This window comes from Daktulosphaira vitifoliae, unplaced genomic scaffold (genome assembly GCF_025091365.1).
Source record: "Daktulosphaira vitifoliae isolate Bord-2020 unplaced genomic scaffold, ASM2509136v1 Scaffold_1, whole genome shotgun sequence".
Classification (NCBI taxonomy): domain Eukaryota; kingdom Metazoa; phylum Arthropoda; class Insecta; order Hemiptera; family Phylloxeridae; genus Daktulosphaira; species Daktulosphaira vitifoliae.
This window is the reverse complement of record NW_026099572.1, coordinates 25,777,913-25,794,472: the sequence shown is the minus strand read 5'-3', so window position 1 is coordinate 25,794,472 and position 16,560 is coordinate 25,777,913. Positions and strand designations below refer to the sequence as shown.

Genomic DNA, 16,560 nt, shown 5'->3' with positions numbered 1-16,560 from the left:
TTTTTTTTTATTATAAACTTTCACTTTAAGGGAAAAAAAAAGTAGGTTAAAAATTATTACTTTTAACATATTAAAAATCAATAATAACTTGAAAACAATTAATTATAAAAAATATATAATATATTAGTAAAAAAGAATTACTAATCTGGATATAATTAAGGAAGTAGAAGTTGTTGTTGCTTTTGTAATTATCCACCAATTTTTTAGAATTAAACACTATCTACAAATTTGCATCGAAGCGTTTCTTATGATAGTGATTTTAATCACTGTCAGATTAAATCTATACTGGACCCAACTATGCCACGTCCCCACTGTGCAACGACCTCACTGTGCTGGGTTTTTTTTATATTTATCTGTTCATTACCATCAGTCATACTCAATGATTGTTTGAAAAAATCATCTATTGTTTTTTTTTATTATAAACTTTCACAAAAATCAACCATAAAGTATTAACAAAATTGGTTAAATATGTCATTATTCATATTTTTAACATATTTATAATTAAAATCAGTATTAATTAAAAAAAAATTTTTTTTATGTCAATACTTATTTTTTAATAATAAGTAATTCTATCAAAACTTAGAAGTGATAGAAAAAGTCTAATTAGAGATTTAAAAAGAGCGTGAAAAGTTGAAAAAGAAAAGTATATTTTTGTTTATTATAATTTCTTTGCAGAATAATGGTAATTAGTATAAACCAATAGTACTTACTATTAAGGGTGTAATAAATTAGTAGTAATATGTATTTAGGGATCAGAATAATAATAATTGGTAATAAAGGGAGAGAAAATAAGAATAATTAGTAATTAAAGTTGTGAGATGCAGTAATTTAAGGGTAATAATTAGTAATTCAGGATGTGAAATATAGTTATTAAGGGAGAGAAAAATAGTATCTAAGGGTAATGAATAATTAAGGGTAAATAATAAAGAGGAATTAGGGGTTATACTAAAAGAGTAGTTAGGGGGAAATATGTAATTAAGGGAGTACAGTAAAAAGTAGTTAGGGGGGTTGGTAATTAAGAGGGTATACTAAAGAGAGAGTTAGGGGAGTTGGTAATTAAGGGAGTACACAAAAAGAGTAGTAGGGGGGAGTTAGTAATTTAGGGGGTATTTTTATTAATTTTTAGATTCTGTAATTTTTAATTAAAAAAATATAGTGTTCTATGACTATATTTTTTTGTATCTGTGAAAGCTCAATCTCAGCTCTCGTTGGAACGATTTTGATGAACATAACATCAAAAGATCACAAATCGCATCTAGTAAGACATTACCTTCAAAAATTGACAACGTTTCTCTCGTACCCTGTAATGGGGGAAATCCTCCAAAAAAGTACAAATGTAAAAATCATTAATTTTTTACATATTTAAATTTTTCTTTACTTAAAACTGCATTAAATCTTTAAAAATGGCCGAATCTATATACATTTTTTTATAGATGCATGATGTCTTTACCTTTCATTTGGTATATTTTTTTTTATAAATCTGACCCTTTACCTGCCTACAGGGGGGATTCAAAATGACAACTTTTTTACAAAGAATTAACTTTTTCAACTTAATTTTTGAAAATGTTCCGCAAAGTCTGATACATTGATATATATCTTAAATTAAAGCTAATGTAATGTACTTTATTATGTAACAAAAATTAAATATATGAATTAAAAATAATTTAAAAAAATTAAAAACAGAAAATTTATTATATAAAATTTAGTAAAAATTCCTTTTATTGATTTTCATTTCTTATAATATAAAAAAAATAGATATTATCTGAATTGAACCACCTAAATTAAACCAATAATAAAATGAAAAATTAATTTACCCAATTGCTGATAATAAAATAATGAAATGATAAATTAGAGTTAGACATCACAAAATTGTGGTGAAATTAAAATTAAATATCTAACTGTTACCATCAACGCTCTCTACTTACTACAAGATCAACTTCAAACTTAAAAAAATGTTTAAAAAACCATATTTCCTCTAACAGTTGTAATTTTGAAACCGTCAAATTCTATTTTATTAAGATAAATAAAAGTAATTAATAGAAGATAAAATCATGCTACGACTCCGTGAATAGTACAGACGTTGATGATATATTTATGCTCAGTTAATAAGTATATAGAGTGATTTTTTTTATCATAACCCACTCAATTACATACAGAATAAAAATAATCTAAACTTTTTTTTTATGGTTACCTTCATTTACATAGTATTCTGAATTATAAACTATATAATACTTTTTAAGTTCATCCATTATGCCTTGTAATGGTGTCAAATTTGTTTTTTTCAATTGGGAACACATATTTTGAATTTAATAAAATATTTAAGATTTTATTTTTATAATAAATGGCGTTTGAATTTTTAACATTCATTCATTAAATATACAACTTAATATATAAGGGATTACAAGTACAGGTACCTAATTACCTCTATTTAATATACCGCATACATAAAAAGTACAGTAAATCATTTTTTATAATTAAAATAGTATTTAAAAAATAAACAAAAATTATGAAATTCTTTATGAATCGTCATTTAGTAAAATTATGTTGTTAAGATAGTAGATACACTTGTTAACTGAAAAATGTATAACTTTTTAACTTAATTGTATCCATAACTGTGTGTTATAATATTTCTATATTCACATAACAAGAACATTAAATTACTTAAGTTAAGATAAATTTATATTAAATTTTAAACTTTAATGAAATAATGTTACAAAGAAAAATAAATTAAAATAAAAAAAAAAACAATTAAACATAGAAAAAGTAAAAAAATGTTTAGTGGCATACAAACAAAAATTTCAATTTATAGTAAATATTAAGAAAATTGATATAAAATGTAAAAATAAAATTTCATTCATAAAAATATTAAAAGAATAGCTGGCCAGCAATAATTTCATTTTTGTGTCTTAATCTTATAAAAGGCATAAGATTTGCATTTATTGGTGTTGTATTTCCTCGAGACATTTTTTCTGCCAGCTCAACAGTAAATGGCCCACAATCATGTCCATTAGTTTGGCGAGATGTCTCGCCTATTTGTAATGTCCACGTAGAAGCTTTTCCTTTTTTGTCCATCTCCCATTCAATTAAGAAATTTTTTAATACCATTGGATAAGGACCCTCATACGATTTAAGACTATCATATGATGTCACAGTCTTTGCAGGTACATTAACTACTGTCAATATCCAATGACTCTCATATACATTCATCGGCACAAAAAGTAATTTTATTGTGTGAATATCTTTTTTTATCCATCTTCTTACAGCTGGATAACCCCCTCGAAGATACGCTATAATAAAATCAGTGACAACTGCATAAACTTCACCTTCTGACCGTGTTACTATCATTTTAATGTACTCATTAATTGTGTCTGAAGTATACCAAGATGTAGGCGACTTAAATGAAGGTGCATTATACTGATCAAGGGATTTTGTGTTTTGATCTTGCATTACTTCTGCAAGTGTAACCATATTTAAACATTTTTCATGAAATTAATAAAAACTTTGTTGAACAGTTTACTATTTGTTGGGTTTATTTAAGGTTTTGAAATATGAGATTAAACACATATAACTACTTTTGTTTAAAACGTTCATGGACCCTCTTAATAACACGTCTATGTAGAGATTATACTAATTTAACACGTATTATTATGTTTAATAAATAATCTATTCTTATTTTATTTTATACAAAATAAATAGATTAAATAATGAATTACCTTTTTCTTTCTCTGGTACATTTACTACTTCAACAGTGGACAGAGTAAATAAATTTACGTCATTCGGCGTATTTATGGTCAAAGGATTAGAACTAACTTTCAGCTCTAAAATAATTTATATTTTAAAATATTACATATTTGTTTCAAAAATTGAAACGTTTATTATATAATTTTTTAAAAATTAATTATATTTTAAAAGTTGTATACTTTTTATGACTTTTTCATCTTCTTCGGATGAATTTCTTTTTAAATTTTGTCGAGCAGTAGTATTAGAAGATATCGCAAAGAGTTGCTTTTTTATTTCGGATTTTTTGCGTTGCAAGTTTTTCTTATGAAAACTCTTAACGGATCATAAAATATATTTAATTATATGATAACTTTATTTAAAAATCTACTTTAAGTCCAAAAATAGTTTAGGGTATACCCTAAAATCATTTATTAAAAAAAAGCATAATAAAATATACCTTTTCTAACAAATCAGCTGGTATTAATAGCGGATTGTCTTTTGAAATTGCTATATTTTTTTTTTCTGTTGAATTTAAAATTTTATTTTTATATTTTTCATTATTAATAAGTGTTCCGAATTCTCCTCGCTGTATCAATTTCTAGGCAACCAAAGAGATATTTAAATAAACAAATAAACTATGTTTAATATTATATTATTATCTTCAATAAAAATTAAATTTCCCATAAAAATCTTATTGAAATAATAGTAGTCCTGAATTATATTAAACATTATGTTATTACAATTATATTAAGGGGGTTAATTGTTTATTTTATATTTTTGAATCAGATAAACCCCAATTACATAGCTAAATCGAATACATTACAATTTTAGAAAATTATAATTTATAGATTTGTTAATATATATATTAATATAATTATAGTTACCAATTTTTCTGAAACAATTTTATTCGTTTTTAGATACGTGCGTTTTTTTGGAATAATGGAATTTGTTATAGGATAAATATTTTTGTTAATAATTGCTGAAAATTGAATATCATTTTAATAATTATGAATTAAATAATCAATTTCGAAAAAGTTTTTTAATATTAAAATAGTTAAATTAAAGTAAAGCCACTGAATTATTGTTATATATGAATAAGAGAACTTTTTATTAATTTTTCTTATATTTTATATTAAAAAACTTTTTCTCTATTTGAAATAATTAGTTTAATTATTAATCTTAATAGTGTTTACAGATAATTCTTCCATATTTAGTTGAATTTTTTGATATTTGTCCTTTATTTGGATTATTTAAAACACAATTGGAATGCATGAAACGACGATTCCATATTTCTTCAACTCTGCGTATGACCTTATGTAAGTTTGTTTCATTTGTTTGATCAAAAATATTATTTCCACTTGCCATATCAATAACAAATTAAATAAATCTTAATACTTACACAAGACGATAGTTTATCTTTAACGGGAAAAAACGAAGTGAACTCAAATGTCTATAAAATCAACATTTACATCTAATTGTCAAGGAAACTTAATTGTAAAAATTCATTTAAAAAATGTATCAGCCAATTATATATAAATTTAGTATAAACAATAATTATTTATTTTAATTTTATTATTGGTCAAAGAATACAATGTGTTAAGAGTTTATTACAGAGAATTATCAAAATATGTATATATTTTTTTAAGATTTTTTAAAGAAAAAACTTGTATTTTTTTTATTTATTATTGTATTGTATTTATATGCATATTTATTTATTACATTAGTTTACAAATGATACAGATTTTTTTTATGAAAGTTCAAATGGAATAAATTTGATAACGGTTAACAGAATTTTTATACATATAAAATTTAATCTGTATGAAATAAAATATGAACGTTTTTATTTATTCTCTTGTAACTATTAAAAATGTTTCCCGTGTGACATTTCTATTATCATTTAGTTATTAATAAAAAACATCATGCTATGCAATTATAATCAACATAAAAATTTATTAAATTGAATATGTAATATAGTTTAACAATTTAATTAATAATTGATTTAATGACATAATAATTCTGAAAAAAGAAAATAACAGGAGATTTGAATTAAATTTAACGACTTTAACAAATCGAAAATAACTTTAGGGTTTAACTACCTTATAAGTTTAATTATTACTTGCATTTTTAATTTTATTATTATTTTTTTTTTTTTGAAAATAACGGCTATCTTTGTAACTAAAATATCTATAATATGAAGTTTTCAATTGAAATTTAATCTATCAGGATAAACTAGTTTCGTATTGTACCTATCTGAAAGACACTGTTATTATTTTAGTTTTGATCTTTTACGTGTGGTAATTGATGTCATACCTAATGTGAAAAACGAGATGATGGTACTTTTACAAATTTTTTTTTCAAATTAAAGTATATTACATAAGCTTTAATTTAAGATATATATAAAAGAGTCAGTATTTCCGGAATACTTTCAAAAATTAAATTGAAAATGTCCTAGTTTCATTTTTTTTTCAAATTTTGAGGGTAATGTCTTCGACTTGATACGATTTGTGATCTTTTGACATATTTTTCATCAAAATCGGTTCAGCGAGAGCTGTGATTGAGCGTATACAGACACAAAAAAAAACAACACATCATAGTAAAATTAATACCTTCTCAGCTTCGCATCGAAGCTAAAAAAAAAATAATAATATTCAATTAGAAAATCGTAAGAACAATCTCGTTGGTACCCTGGGGATCGAACCCGGGACTCTGTGCGCCGACGAAACATACGTTTCTTTCTACTAGGCCAAGTCAACCCCTTTGTCAACCCCTTTGTCAACTGCGGTCATCGTTATAATAATGAAAAAACATTATTAATTTCTATACAAAAAACGCATAACAGTATAGCCAAAAAAAGAATTCTTACAATTGTTTGCTGTTTAACAGCAATCACGTTACTTCTTTTAAAATCTATAATATTTAAAATATTATAATAAAATATTAGCTATTCAAACTCATTGCGCGATAACTTTTGCATTCCGGTTCGAAATTTTAAATTAAGTACACTCAGGTACGATGTCCAAGTGACAAGTCGTTGCGGCGATCAATTACCATGTCAACTGTTGTCTCACAAACGAACAGACACTGAGACTGCATAAATAAATGTCTTCATTTTAAATTATACTAGTGTACTAGGACTAGATGTCATTTCAATAATAGTTAAGGCTATTGCCATACACTATTATAGTCCCGACTAGGCTTCTTTCACACAAAGCCACCATTGTCGCGCTACCAGAAAAATTAGATATAGTCAGGTGCACAATAGTCAGGCCGCTAGATTTTACACAGTAACGAACATGAATATACGAATTTCTGGTACTTGATTTCGACATTTGACACAAAATACTGATACCATTTAAACTCTTAACTATACAAAGTCGTTGAGCTATACCTTATGAATACCTAGTACGAAATTTTAATCTTTTGAAATGGCACGAAAAAACGCGGAACTAAAAATAGAACATATTATATTTATAGTACTAATAATTATTATTTAAATTATTCACAATTTTAACATATTATTTTAGAATTCGAAAATATTCATTAATTTTAGAATGTCATTAATTCATAATTATTAAAAAAAAGAGTCGAGCGAAATAAATACCATTTACTCTTATAAACTTGAAAATAATTTAAATACGACATAATTGATTTTAATTTATAAAAAGTAATAGAAGAGCTTATAAGTCAAAATCTAGCGGACAGTTATAAATATATTTAACTTATGATATAAATTCAAAGTATATGTTTACCAAAATAAAACTTAATGATAAAAATTAGGTTAATCTCCTAATAAAAATATGTATAAATCATCATAGCAATAACCATCGTATAAGTATAACTTTTATCTTATTTAGTATTCTACTATGTTAATACATTTTTCTATTTAAACTATAAAAGAATAGAAAAGTAGTTAACATCAGCCAACTAAAAAATTAGCTTTAATTACAAGAAAGTTTGTTAAATAATAATCAACAAATTATTAGGATTCTTAATGTTTTGATACAACGCCATTATTTTCTGTTGACATATTATATTTCAAAAATAAGGAAATAGTTTTGTTAAATTAGCAATTAAAAAATTTAATACATTTCTAGGGCCCTTGAAATTTATGATCTTATGTGGCTTTAGCCATATCTGGATGCATTAAATTTAATAAAAAGATGCATTTTTATTGTTAAGGAAAAATTTTTTCAAACAAAACGATTTAGTATAAATACCCACTCAATTTGAAGTTCTTTAAATCCGGTATTCTTATGTGAGTCACCAATATGAAAACTAGAATTTTTTCCATTTTAACATTTTTTATGAATAATTCATTAAACCCTTTATGCTTAATGTGTTCACTATAGTCTAACTAAGTAATAAGGTGTGACGGTGTAATTAAGTCATTAAGGTGAAAGTGTGTACATATTGAATGTTTTGATACTCAAAAATGGAAAATGCTTTCTTCAGTGATGGATTTTCCATCTATTTCTTATTATAAACGATTGTAAATTCCATTGTTAAGTATAAGTGATGGGTTTTTTTTTATGATAATATTAACACTCAATTGTATAACTTATAGCTATCCCTATAGCTTAACAGTAAAATTTTCGTTTGTTTTACACCCTTTTCAAAGTTAATTTTTGGCTTAGATAATAAAAAAATAGTATCTTTTATTATCATTATATTTTGTATTCCCAAAAGTCCTAAGATATGATATTTTTTCATGAAATGAAATTGGTAGATTTTTATTTTTACATTTATTATTGATAGTTTGTAAAATGAAAATACAAATTTTGATTGGTGATCATATAAATTTTGTAATTTGTTCAATATACTCCTGCGCGTGAAGATAATCGTGAGCGCTCCAACAAAAGTACAGCGGAGTATATGTGCTTATAAAACTATTAGTTATATAGCTATTAACGTTCTTGCAGCAGTGCCTTCTATCGCATTTCTAGCGGCAGAGAGAGAGAGCGGGCATACGTTGAACACCATGAACCTAGCCCAGAAGAGCCTCTATAAGCTAGGATTAGAATTAAGTCATTGTTGTAATAGTTATAAGGATTTGTTGTTTATAAATAAAATGTATCGGATGGTCCAAGGGAAGTAATGCTTCACGGCTAGCCCCCCTGGGTTATCTATGTATGTATAAGAAATAAAAGAATGTGATGAATTAAGGTACTGAAAGTTTGTATAATTTTCAAACTATTTTCACAATAATGGCAAACTATGCTTTTTATCATTATAATAATAGAAATATATATATTTTTTTTTTAAAGAAAACCTTGACTGTTTGATACCTATTCCGATACTTACGCCTCTGTATTATTAATGTTAAATTATTGTTAATGTTACATTATTCATAAAATTCCAAGTGGGAAATTCTTTTAATAAAATAAGGAGTATATTTACAATTATGTTTTCAAAAATATCGTTAGCAATACCACGAACAAAGTCAATGCCATGGTTATTAATAAACAAACAAATTTAATATTTTTACAAAATTATTTATTCAATATAACAAATATATTCACATTTTAAATTTAAATAGTTGTTAAGTATTTCATAATCAAATCGACTACTTAAATTACGAAACAATTTTTCACAAGTTACAGTATGTAAGTTATGATTAAGATTACTCAGTATATGATAAAGATAATTCCTAAAAGATGCCAACAATTACTCTAATGTTTAATTTTTTTTGACATATTTATTAAAAAATTTATATATTGTGTCAAAAATAGTATAAAATACTACTATATGAGTAGTAATTATTACAACTGGATATTTAATAAAAATCATACATTACATGGAGTGTAGTCATTTAGATTTCTAATTTTGTTTTCAATTTTGTCACTCCCTGAAACATAAAATTACTTAAAAATTAATTGTTCTTAAGTTGTCAAAATAATTCTAATAGTTTCCTGTTAACAGTATATTACTAAAATTCATTTCAATGGATTAAATAAAAATTATTTTTATTTGATCTTTCAAATTCTAAAATATGATTCATTTTTAGGTATTTTAAACGTCAATTAATTTTCTTTGAAACATTTTTTAGATTTTTTAATTTTATAAAGGTATATTTTTTACTTCAAAAGTGAATAAAAACATCAAGAAATTATTGAACTTTATCATGCTTTCCTAAGTTAATAGAAATACAAATATTTTTTATTACTATAAATACTGGTTGTAAATTAAAAATCTTACCCCAATATAATTTATGAATCAAAATGCCAACATATATAGAGATTGTGTAAAAAAAGAGCATTGTTAACAATATTGCTACACTTATTGGAGCACTAAATTTTGAAAATAATGGGTAAAGCCAGCGACCTGTTTCCACATAAGTTTCAAACACACTAAAAAAAAATAATTGTTTAAAACTGATAAAATTATTTTTAATAATAGAGCATACACAACTAAATAAAGTAACAAATAAGAATAAAGTATTTTCACTAGTGTTATAGGAGATAAAAATGAATGTTTCGTGGTAAATAATTCAACAAGTGCAATTGGTAAGATGAATGTGTGCATTCCATGATTATGCCAAAATGGTATGACTTCATCAATAATTCTTGGGTACAAATACTCACGATTTATAGCAAATAAAATCCAAAATGAAATTGATATATACTGTAAAAATTCGTAATTGAACAAATAAAAAATAATGAATAATTATATGTTGCAAAAAAAAAACAGAACTTTCATTATCTATTGAGGTCTATAAAGTAATTATTTTTTCCTAAGTTATTTGTTTTGGAGGTACGGTGAATATAAGATAGTAGATTGTTTAGCATATTAAAACTTTATTTTTAATGAATAATTTTTACAATCCCTAATTACTGTAATTATTTTATTAATATCAAACAGTATAAATAACATTTATACATTTTCTTAACTATACATTTATTTTATTTATGATAACTTTAATTCATAATATTTGGTGCAAATTAATTTGTATTAAGTATAATACTTAAATGAGTTTTCATTTTTATCATGAGTATATAATATTTATTACTTTAAAAAAATTGTTTATTAGTAATTTAAATAAGTAAAAAAAAATGGAAGTAATCTATATTGATTTTTTTTCAAGTTTTAAGCATATTTAAACGATTTACTTAATTTTATGTACATTTTATCAATTTTTTTACATCAGAAATATACATAAGTCTGAGAAAGAGGTGTATTTAATTTCAAGAACCAAACAAGTTTTTTAAGGTAAAATGGGGAAGTTTGTTATGAAGTAAACAAAGTTAAATTTTGTTTTTATTCTTTGAAAATAGTATTTGTTTGCGAATATCACTGTTAAAATAATGACTTTTTGGTTTTTACTTTGTAGCGTACTATTAAAATAACAAAATAATTAATATTAATAATTAATATTATTAATAAAATTGATTATTTTATTTTTATCGAATAATTCTTTTATGTTACAATTATGTTTAAATGAATCTACTATTTAAGGGCTATGTATAGGCATATAATACCTATAGCCTAAGGTTACAAAAGACACTAGGTAACAAGTTGTTAATTTTTTTTTTTCTATACAATTTTCTCTGTTTATTTGTTTAAAAGTTGAAAATTTTGTTTCATTTTTCAGTTAAAATTATTTAATAATATAGAGATGATATAATTTCAATATTTTGATGTGTAAACAATTTTTTGGGAATAATGTAATGTTTAAGTTAGTCTTATAATCTATATTTATATTGGTTAATGAAAATAGCACTTACAATTGCACTAGGTAGTATTATTGATGCGAAAAATGCAGACATCACCATTTTAAATTTGTTACCAATTCCAAGCCAGTTTGGGCCATATAAAATTATCATGGCATCATTAATTAGACATTTGAGAAAGAATAGTAATTGCATAGTCTATAATTATATAATATTCATTAATTTATTGTTGCTTTAAAGTTTTTATACGAAATACACTCTTTTAGTTTTAATTTAAAAATAAAATTGTAATTCGCACTAATTTTTATTGTCATAAACATTATAGGTACAACTAAAATGGAGTTTTTGAAGGACTAAAATATATGTTTCCCTTACTTTAAAAATATTTTGATATAAAAAAATATATTATATATAAAATATATTATATTGTATTTGGAGGTTAATTTAGCAACTTAGGGCTAAGATTTGTGCCAGTGATAAACATAGTGATTAATAAGTACCACTTTTATTTTTAGTATTTTTTCAAACAAATTTATAAGTAAAGGGATCTGCGTTATGATAACGAACTTTCAAAAAGTAACTTACAGTGTCAATTTAAAGTTTTTTTTTTTTGAAAAAATTAGAGATATCCATTAAAATGGAAATCTTACTTAAAATGTTTTAAATTATTTGTATACGCTTTTTTTGTGTCAGTGTGTAAACTTCCTATCTAGCCAGCAATGGTTGGCCTCTCCTTTACATTTTATTACTTCTATTTTTTATCGAAGTAAGTAATTCAGAAATTTAATTTAATTTCTGTATATAATATAAATATTATACATTTATTAATACTATAATATTATTTGTATGCAAATAATAAATTATTGTTATTTCCGCAGTTTAGTATCCTTATTCCCATATTATTATAACTTCAGAAAATAGGTAACTAATTGTTGATAGATTTTATACTTACCAAATTCCAGTTTGTAAGGTATCTAAATCTTAATTCATTTATTTTATGATATTTAGGATCCCAATTTTTCGATTCTCCAAAACTTATTTTAATTAGTTGGTAAAAGAAACATATATACCATCCACATATTAATAAGTGTAAAATAAGTGGATGTGCTGCTGACATCTTCTAAATCTGGTAAAAAAAATTGTTGAAATAGCAATTTTAGAATTTATAATTAAATCTATATTCTGTAATTAGTATTTAAATTTTGGTATTTGATTTTTAGCGGAAATAAGAATAATTCAATGATTCTTTTATAACGCAAGCTACTGGATTTTTCTTTAAATAATAATAATGTTATGACAATTAATATTTTTTAGTTTCATATGTTTCTTGATTTATCTGTTGTTTTTACTTTTTTAATTAATCCCTTATACCTTATGATGGCGTTAGCTTAATTTTTTTTAATGACAACATTAAATAAATATCTAATTAAGAAAGTGACTATTTGATAACAATTTTTAGACCAGTTTTTCGAAAGTTCTTAACATTTTATACTTAAGCGAAAGGAAAGATGCCACCGAAGTTCTACTCTTAAACTTTTCATTCATATGCTGATTACCCGAAAATTACCATAACTTTTCTAGTTGGCCCAGGCTGTAGTTTCACATATGATTATGCTCTCTCGCAATTCCAATTAAATAAATTTTGCCTTTAGCTGGATATATTTTCGAATTGATACTTATTTTTGTTTTTGTATTTTTTTAATCCCAATTGAATTAAAGAAAACAAATATTAACTTAAAAATTACTATGAGACACTATTTATAATTATTATACTATCGAAAACCTATTTTTTCTGTATCAGTTGAGAAAACAGTTTAAATAAAAATAAAAATAAAATAAATAGAGTTATAACTTAGTAAAACATTTATTATTCCAGTTGAACCCAAAATATGATTAATTCTAAACGGGAAATTCTTTTTTACATATTTGTATTATAATACGAAAATTGTATAAATGAACTTAATAATAATTACATCCCAACGTTACTATTAAAATCATAATTTCAAAAAACTTTAAATCTTTTTTTATGAGTTGATCTCAATGTTATTATTTTTCTATAATTGAATAAGATCATGGTTAAAGCTAATTTAAATTTGACTTCGTAATTAAAAGATATGAAAAAAAACTTTCAACGAATTTAAGTTATTGATCACATGAGAAAAAAATCACTATTTTAAAATATTTCAAACAAATTACTTTTAGAATGTTTGAATTATAATGTTTGATAAAAAATCATGATAGAGTTAAAACCTTAAAATAATTGAAAACAGTGAAATTCATATAAAAATTGAATAAATATTTATCAATTATTCATCAAGTCATTTTTTTTCTAACACTATTTAGTCAAATATGTCCTGAAAAAATTATTTAACGTTTTTTCATTGATTAAAAATACTTTTTTTCGAGTGTAACAAAAAATTATGAAATATTTGTTATTTGTCAAGTAAATAATTAATAATTTTGTTATACAGTTTTGAAAATAATACATAGAGTTTTATAAGAAAATAAATTTAAGAAGTTACCTGATGGTTTCTTAAGGACAGTCAGAGGAACTTGTTTAGTCTTAGTCACCAATTAGTACTGAGATATTATGCGGTATTAAAACTCTAATGAACCACAACGAGTTAAAAAATAAAATTGGAAGAGATCGCGAATAGAAGAAGGGTCCCGTCCTTCAGAAAACTTTATAAGGTATTATCTTCTTAAAATTATCATTTTCAATATAAAATGAAATATTTTATTGTGTTGTAAATAAGATTTCATTTAATTAAGTTAATAAATAGTGTTTGCATAAATCATCAAATAAATAATTATAAATACAGAGAAGTTTTTTTATATTTTTATTGTTATTATACACCTCAACGGAAGTAACAAATTTCAACGATTTTTCGATCCCCAAGTTTATGTAAAAAAGTTTATTTTTACATATTTTGCTGATAATAGAATATTTAGTTTATTTTTCATATTTTAGAATATAATCATATATTGTTAGAAAAATAAATATTAAATATATACATTAAATAATAAATTAATTATTTAATTTTCTCAAATAAAAATTGTTTTTTCTGTGAAAAAAATGTTCAATGTCATTAAATAATTGGAAAAAACATTCGAAGACTATTTGTTTATTTTATAATTAATTAGTTTAATCTAATTAAAGTTAGTCACTTTAATCTCAATTTTTATAATTGAGTTTATTATTAAATTGTAAAATATGAATATGATGAGGAAAATTAATTAAAAATTATACATACAAAAAATATAAACAAATAATTAGATGTCTCGCCATTAAATGGACAAATTTTTTTTTCTATTAGTAGTATCTAAATAGCGGGTTCTGGGGATCAAAGGATGCCGCCATGGTAATTAGTGTCATACGTCATCAAAAAGTAATAAATTAATACCTATAATTTATACCTATATTTATATACCTATAATTTATACCTATATTTACCTATAATTTGGTTTTTTTTTTTTTGAAAATCTACTTGGCCTGGGATATTTGAAATGACAACTTCTGCACATAGAATCAACTTTTTCAACTTAACTTTTGAAAAAGTTCTGAAAATACTGATACTTCTATAAATAAAGGTATATTTAATATAGTTTAATTTGAAAAAAAATAAATTTATAAAAAACAAAATTTTTAAAGGATTATAATAAACGGGTTCAAGCAATTTTTACATATACTTAGACTTTTTTAAACAATATAAAAACTTGAGTGGCCTATGTGATAAAAAGAGTATTTTTTGTTAAACTAGTAATCGTTTGACATCATTAATACAAAACTTTAAAGTTCTCTTAGTCTTAAACCTCATTAACCTTTCAATATAATATAATATTTGATCCTTAAAAATTAATTATAACTTTTTTAATGTTATGTTTCATATTATTTCAGTGACGAAATGCAAAAAATATTTGCTATTAATTATCCCCTCTATATTTTTTTTATTTACATAATATATTTGAATAAGAAAAGTGAGCCACTAATAATTCTTCGAGCTTACTATTAGCGATGTGTGTATTGTAGTAACTTTAGTTGATTAACTTAATTTTGTTTCGTGGTATTTATTACAATAAAAGATGATTTCGAAAGTAAATTTTCGTCAGCAGCCTTGTGCATTTATTCGTATGGTAATTCATGGATTGCTTACTTTTTTATATTTTTATACAATTAACGAAGCTATGAAATTAGATTTATCTGTAATTAATTTACCTACAATTAAAGATCTTGACAAGTATATTAAATTTTCAGTAACATATTTAACATTGGTAAGAACTTTTCAATATTTTATTTTTAGATTTTTGCCAGTTAAAATAAATCAAAATATTTTAAAATTAAATTTTAAGATCATTAAAATTAATAGATATAATATTACAATAATTAGTATAATTAAATGTATAAGTACTTTTGTACCAAACGTATGTTACAAATCAGTAAATGAAATAATAAAAATTTTGTAATGAATTTTAAAAATAGCTGTCTGGAAAATTTTTTTAATACATTTTTTGCTTTTAAAAGTTTTTGTTTAGCAGTTAAATAATAAATTATTTTATTTTCCATAAGAATTATATTGTAGAAAAATCATTTATAATTATACTATCTAGAGAGTGTCTAATATTTAGTCTACTTAAAATTATGAAATTTTACATTGTCTAATCTTAAGCATGTTTCAGTATCCCTTTTTAAAATTAAAAATTTAAGTTTGAATTTTTGATATATTATTAATATAATATAAAATATAATTATTTTTTACACATTACTAAATGTTGTGGACACTAGTGTTAGGTTTTATAGTAAATCCTAAAATATGAAAATTATTAGTAAAAGAAATCCGAGCTTTTATAGTTTGACCTTCTTTTTATTATATTCAGAGCTTCTGACCTTAAATATAAATGTAAATTTATATTTATGATATATTTTATGTATGCAGATAACTTAATTAGAAATGTATTTAAATTTAATAAAACAGATATCCTTGAGTATTATAATTGTTCAATTTACAATAAAATTACTTTTTATTATCTTAGTATTTTAAAATATTTCTATCTTAGTTATTGGTTTGGTGTCGATTGACCCGGTATGTTCCATACCACTCAAAATATGCTTTTTATACTAATTGTAATAGTTTTATATTATAATTTTAATTATAATAGAATATTATTATAGTTT

The 16,560-nt window shown here is 23.2% G+C and overlaps 3 protein-coding genes across 8 annotated transcripts in view; 1 reads left to right on the top strand and 2 right to left on the bottom strand.

Annotated features, from left to right (window-relative positions):
* Positions 1–2,865: 2,865 nt before the first annotated feature.
* LOC126909336 (sentrin-specific protease 1-like) lies at positions 2,866–3,468 on the bottom strand. The gene has a single exon (XM_050691781.1). It carries the CDS (start codon positions 3,466–3,468, stop codon positions 2,866–2,868), a length of 603 nt encoding a protein of 200 aa, XP_050547738.1.
* A 5,797-nt stretch (positions 3,469–9,265) lies between these two features.
* The window catches only part of LOC126893946 (androgen-dependent TFPI-regulating protein-like), a 58,089-nt gene continuing 50,794 nt past the window's right edge, over positions 9,266–16,560 (bottom strand). The window contains exons 1-6 of one of the 3 annotated variants that reach the window (XM_050664514.1): positions 13,910–14,211; positions 12,340–12,513; positions 11,442–11,585; positions 10,124–10,341; positions 9,916–10,067; positions 9,273–9,565 (exon numbers count right to left, since the gene is read on the bottom strand). In XM_050664514.1, the coding sequence (XP_050520471.1) occupies positions 9,504–9,565; positions 9,916–10,067; positions 10,124–10,341; positions 11,442–11,585; positions 12,340–12,504 (741 nt within the window). In that variant the 5' untranslated portion in view covers positions 12,505–12,513; positions 13,910–14,211 and the 3' untranslated portion in view covers positions 9,273–9,503. Of the gene's footprint in view, positions 9,566–9,915; positions 10,068–10,123; positions 10,342–11,441; positions 11,586–12,339; positions 12,514–13,909; positions 14,212–16,560 lie in introns of those variants that run through there. The other 2 variants (XM_050664516.1, XM_050664515.1) reach the window with 2 other exon arrangements.
* Positions 15,391–16,560, top strand: part of LOC126893945 (androgen-dependent TFPI-regulating protein-like) — a 90,556-nt gene continuing 89,386 nt past the window's right edge. For 3 of the 4 annotated variants that reach the window (XR_007701294.1, XR_007701293.1, XM_050664513.1), the window contains exon 1: positions 15,391–15,659. Coding sequence is in view for 2 of the 4 variants with exons in the window: in XM_050664513.1 (XP_050520470.1) it covers positions 15,471–15,659 (189 nt within the window). In the remaining 2 variants the exon portion in view is untranslated. The remainder of the gene's footprint in view (positions 15,660–16,560) is intronic. The other variant, XM_050664512.1, reaches the window with a different exon arrangement.

Excerpts from the sequence above, each read along its gene's own strand:
- LOC126909336 (XM_050691781.1), bottom strand. The coding sequence starts at position 3,468 with ATGGTTACACTTGCAGAAGTAATGCAAGATCAAAACACAAAATCCCTT.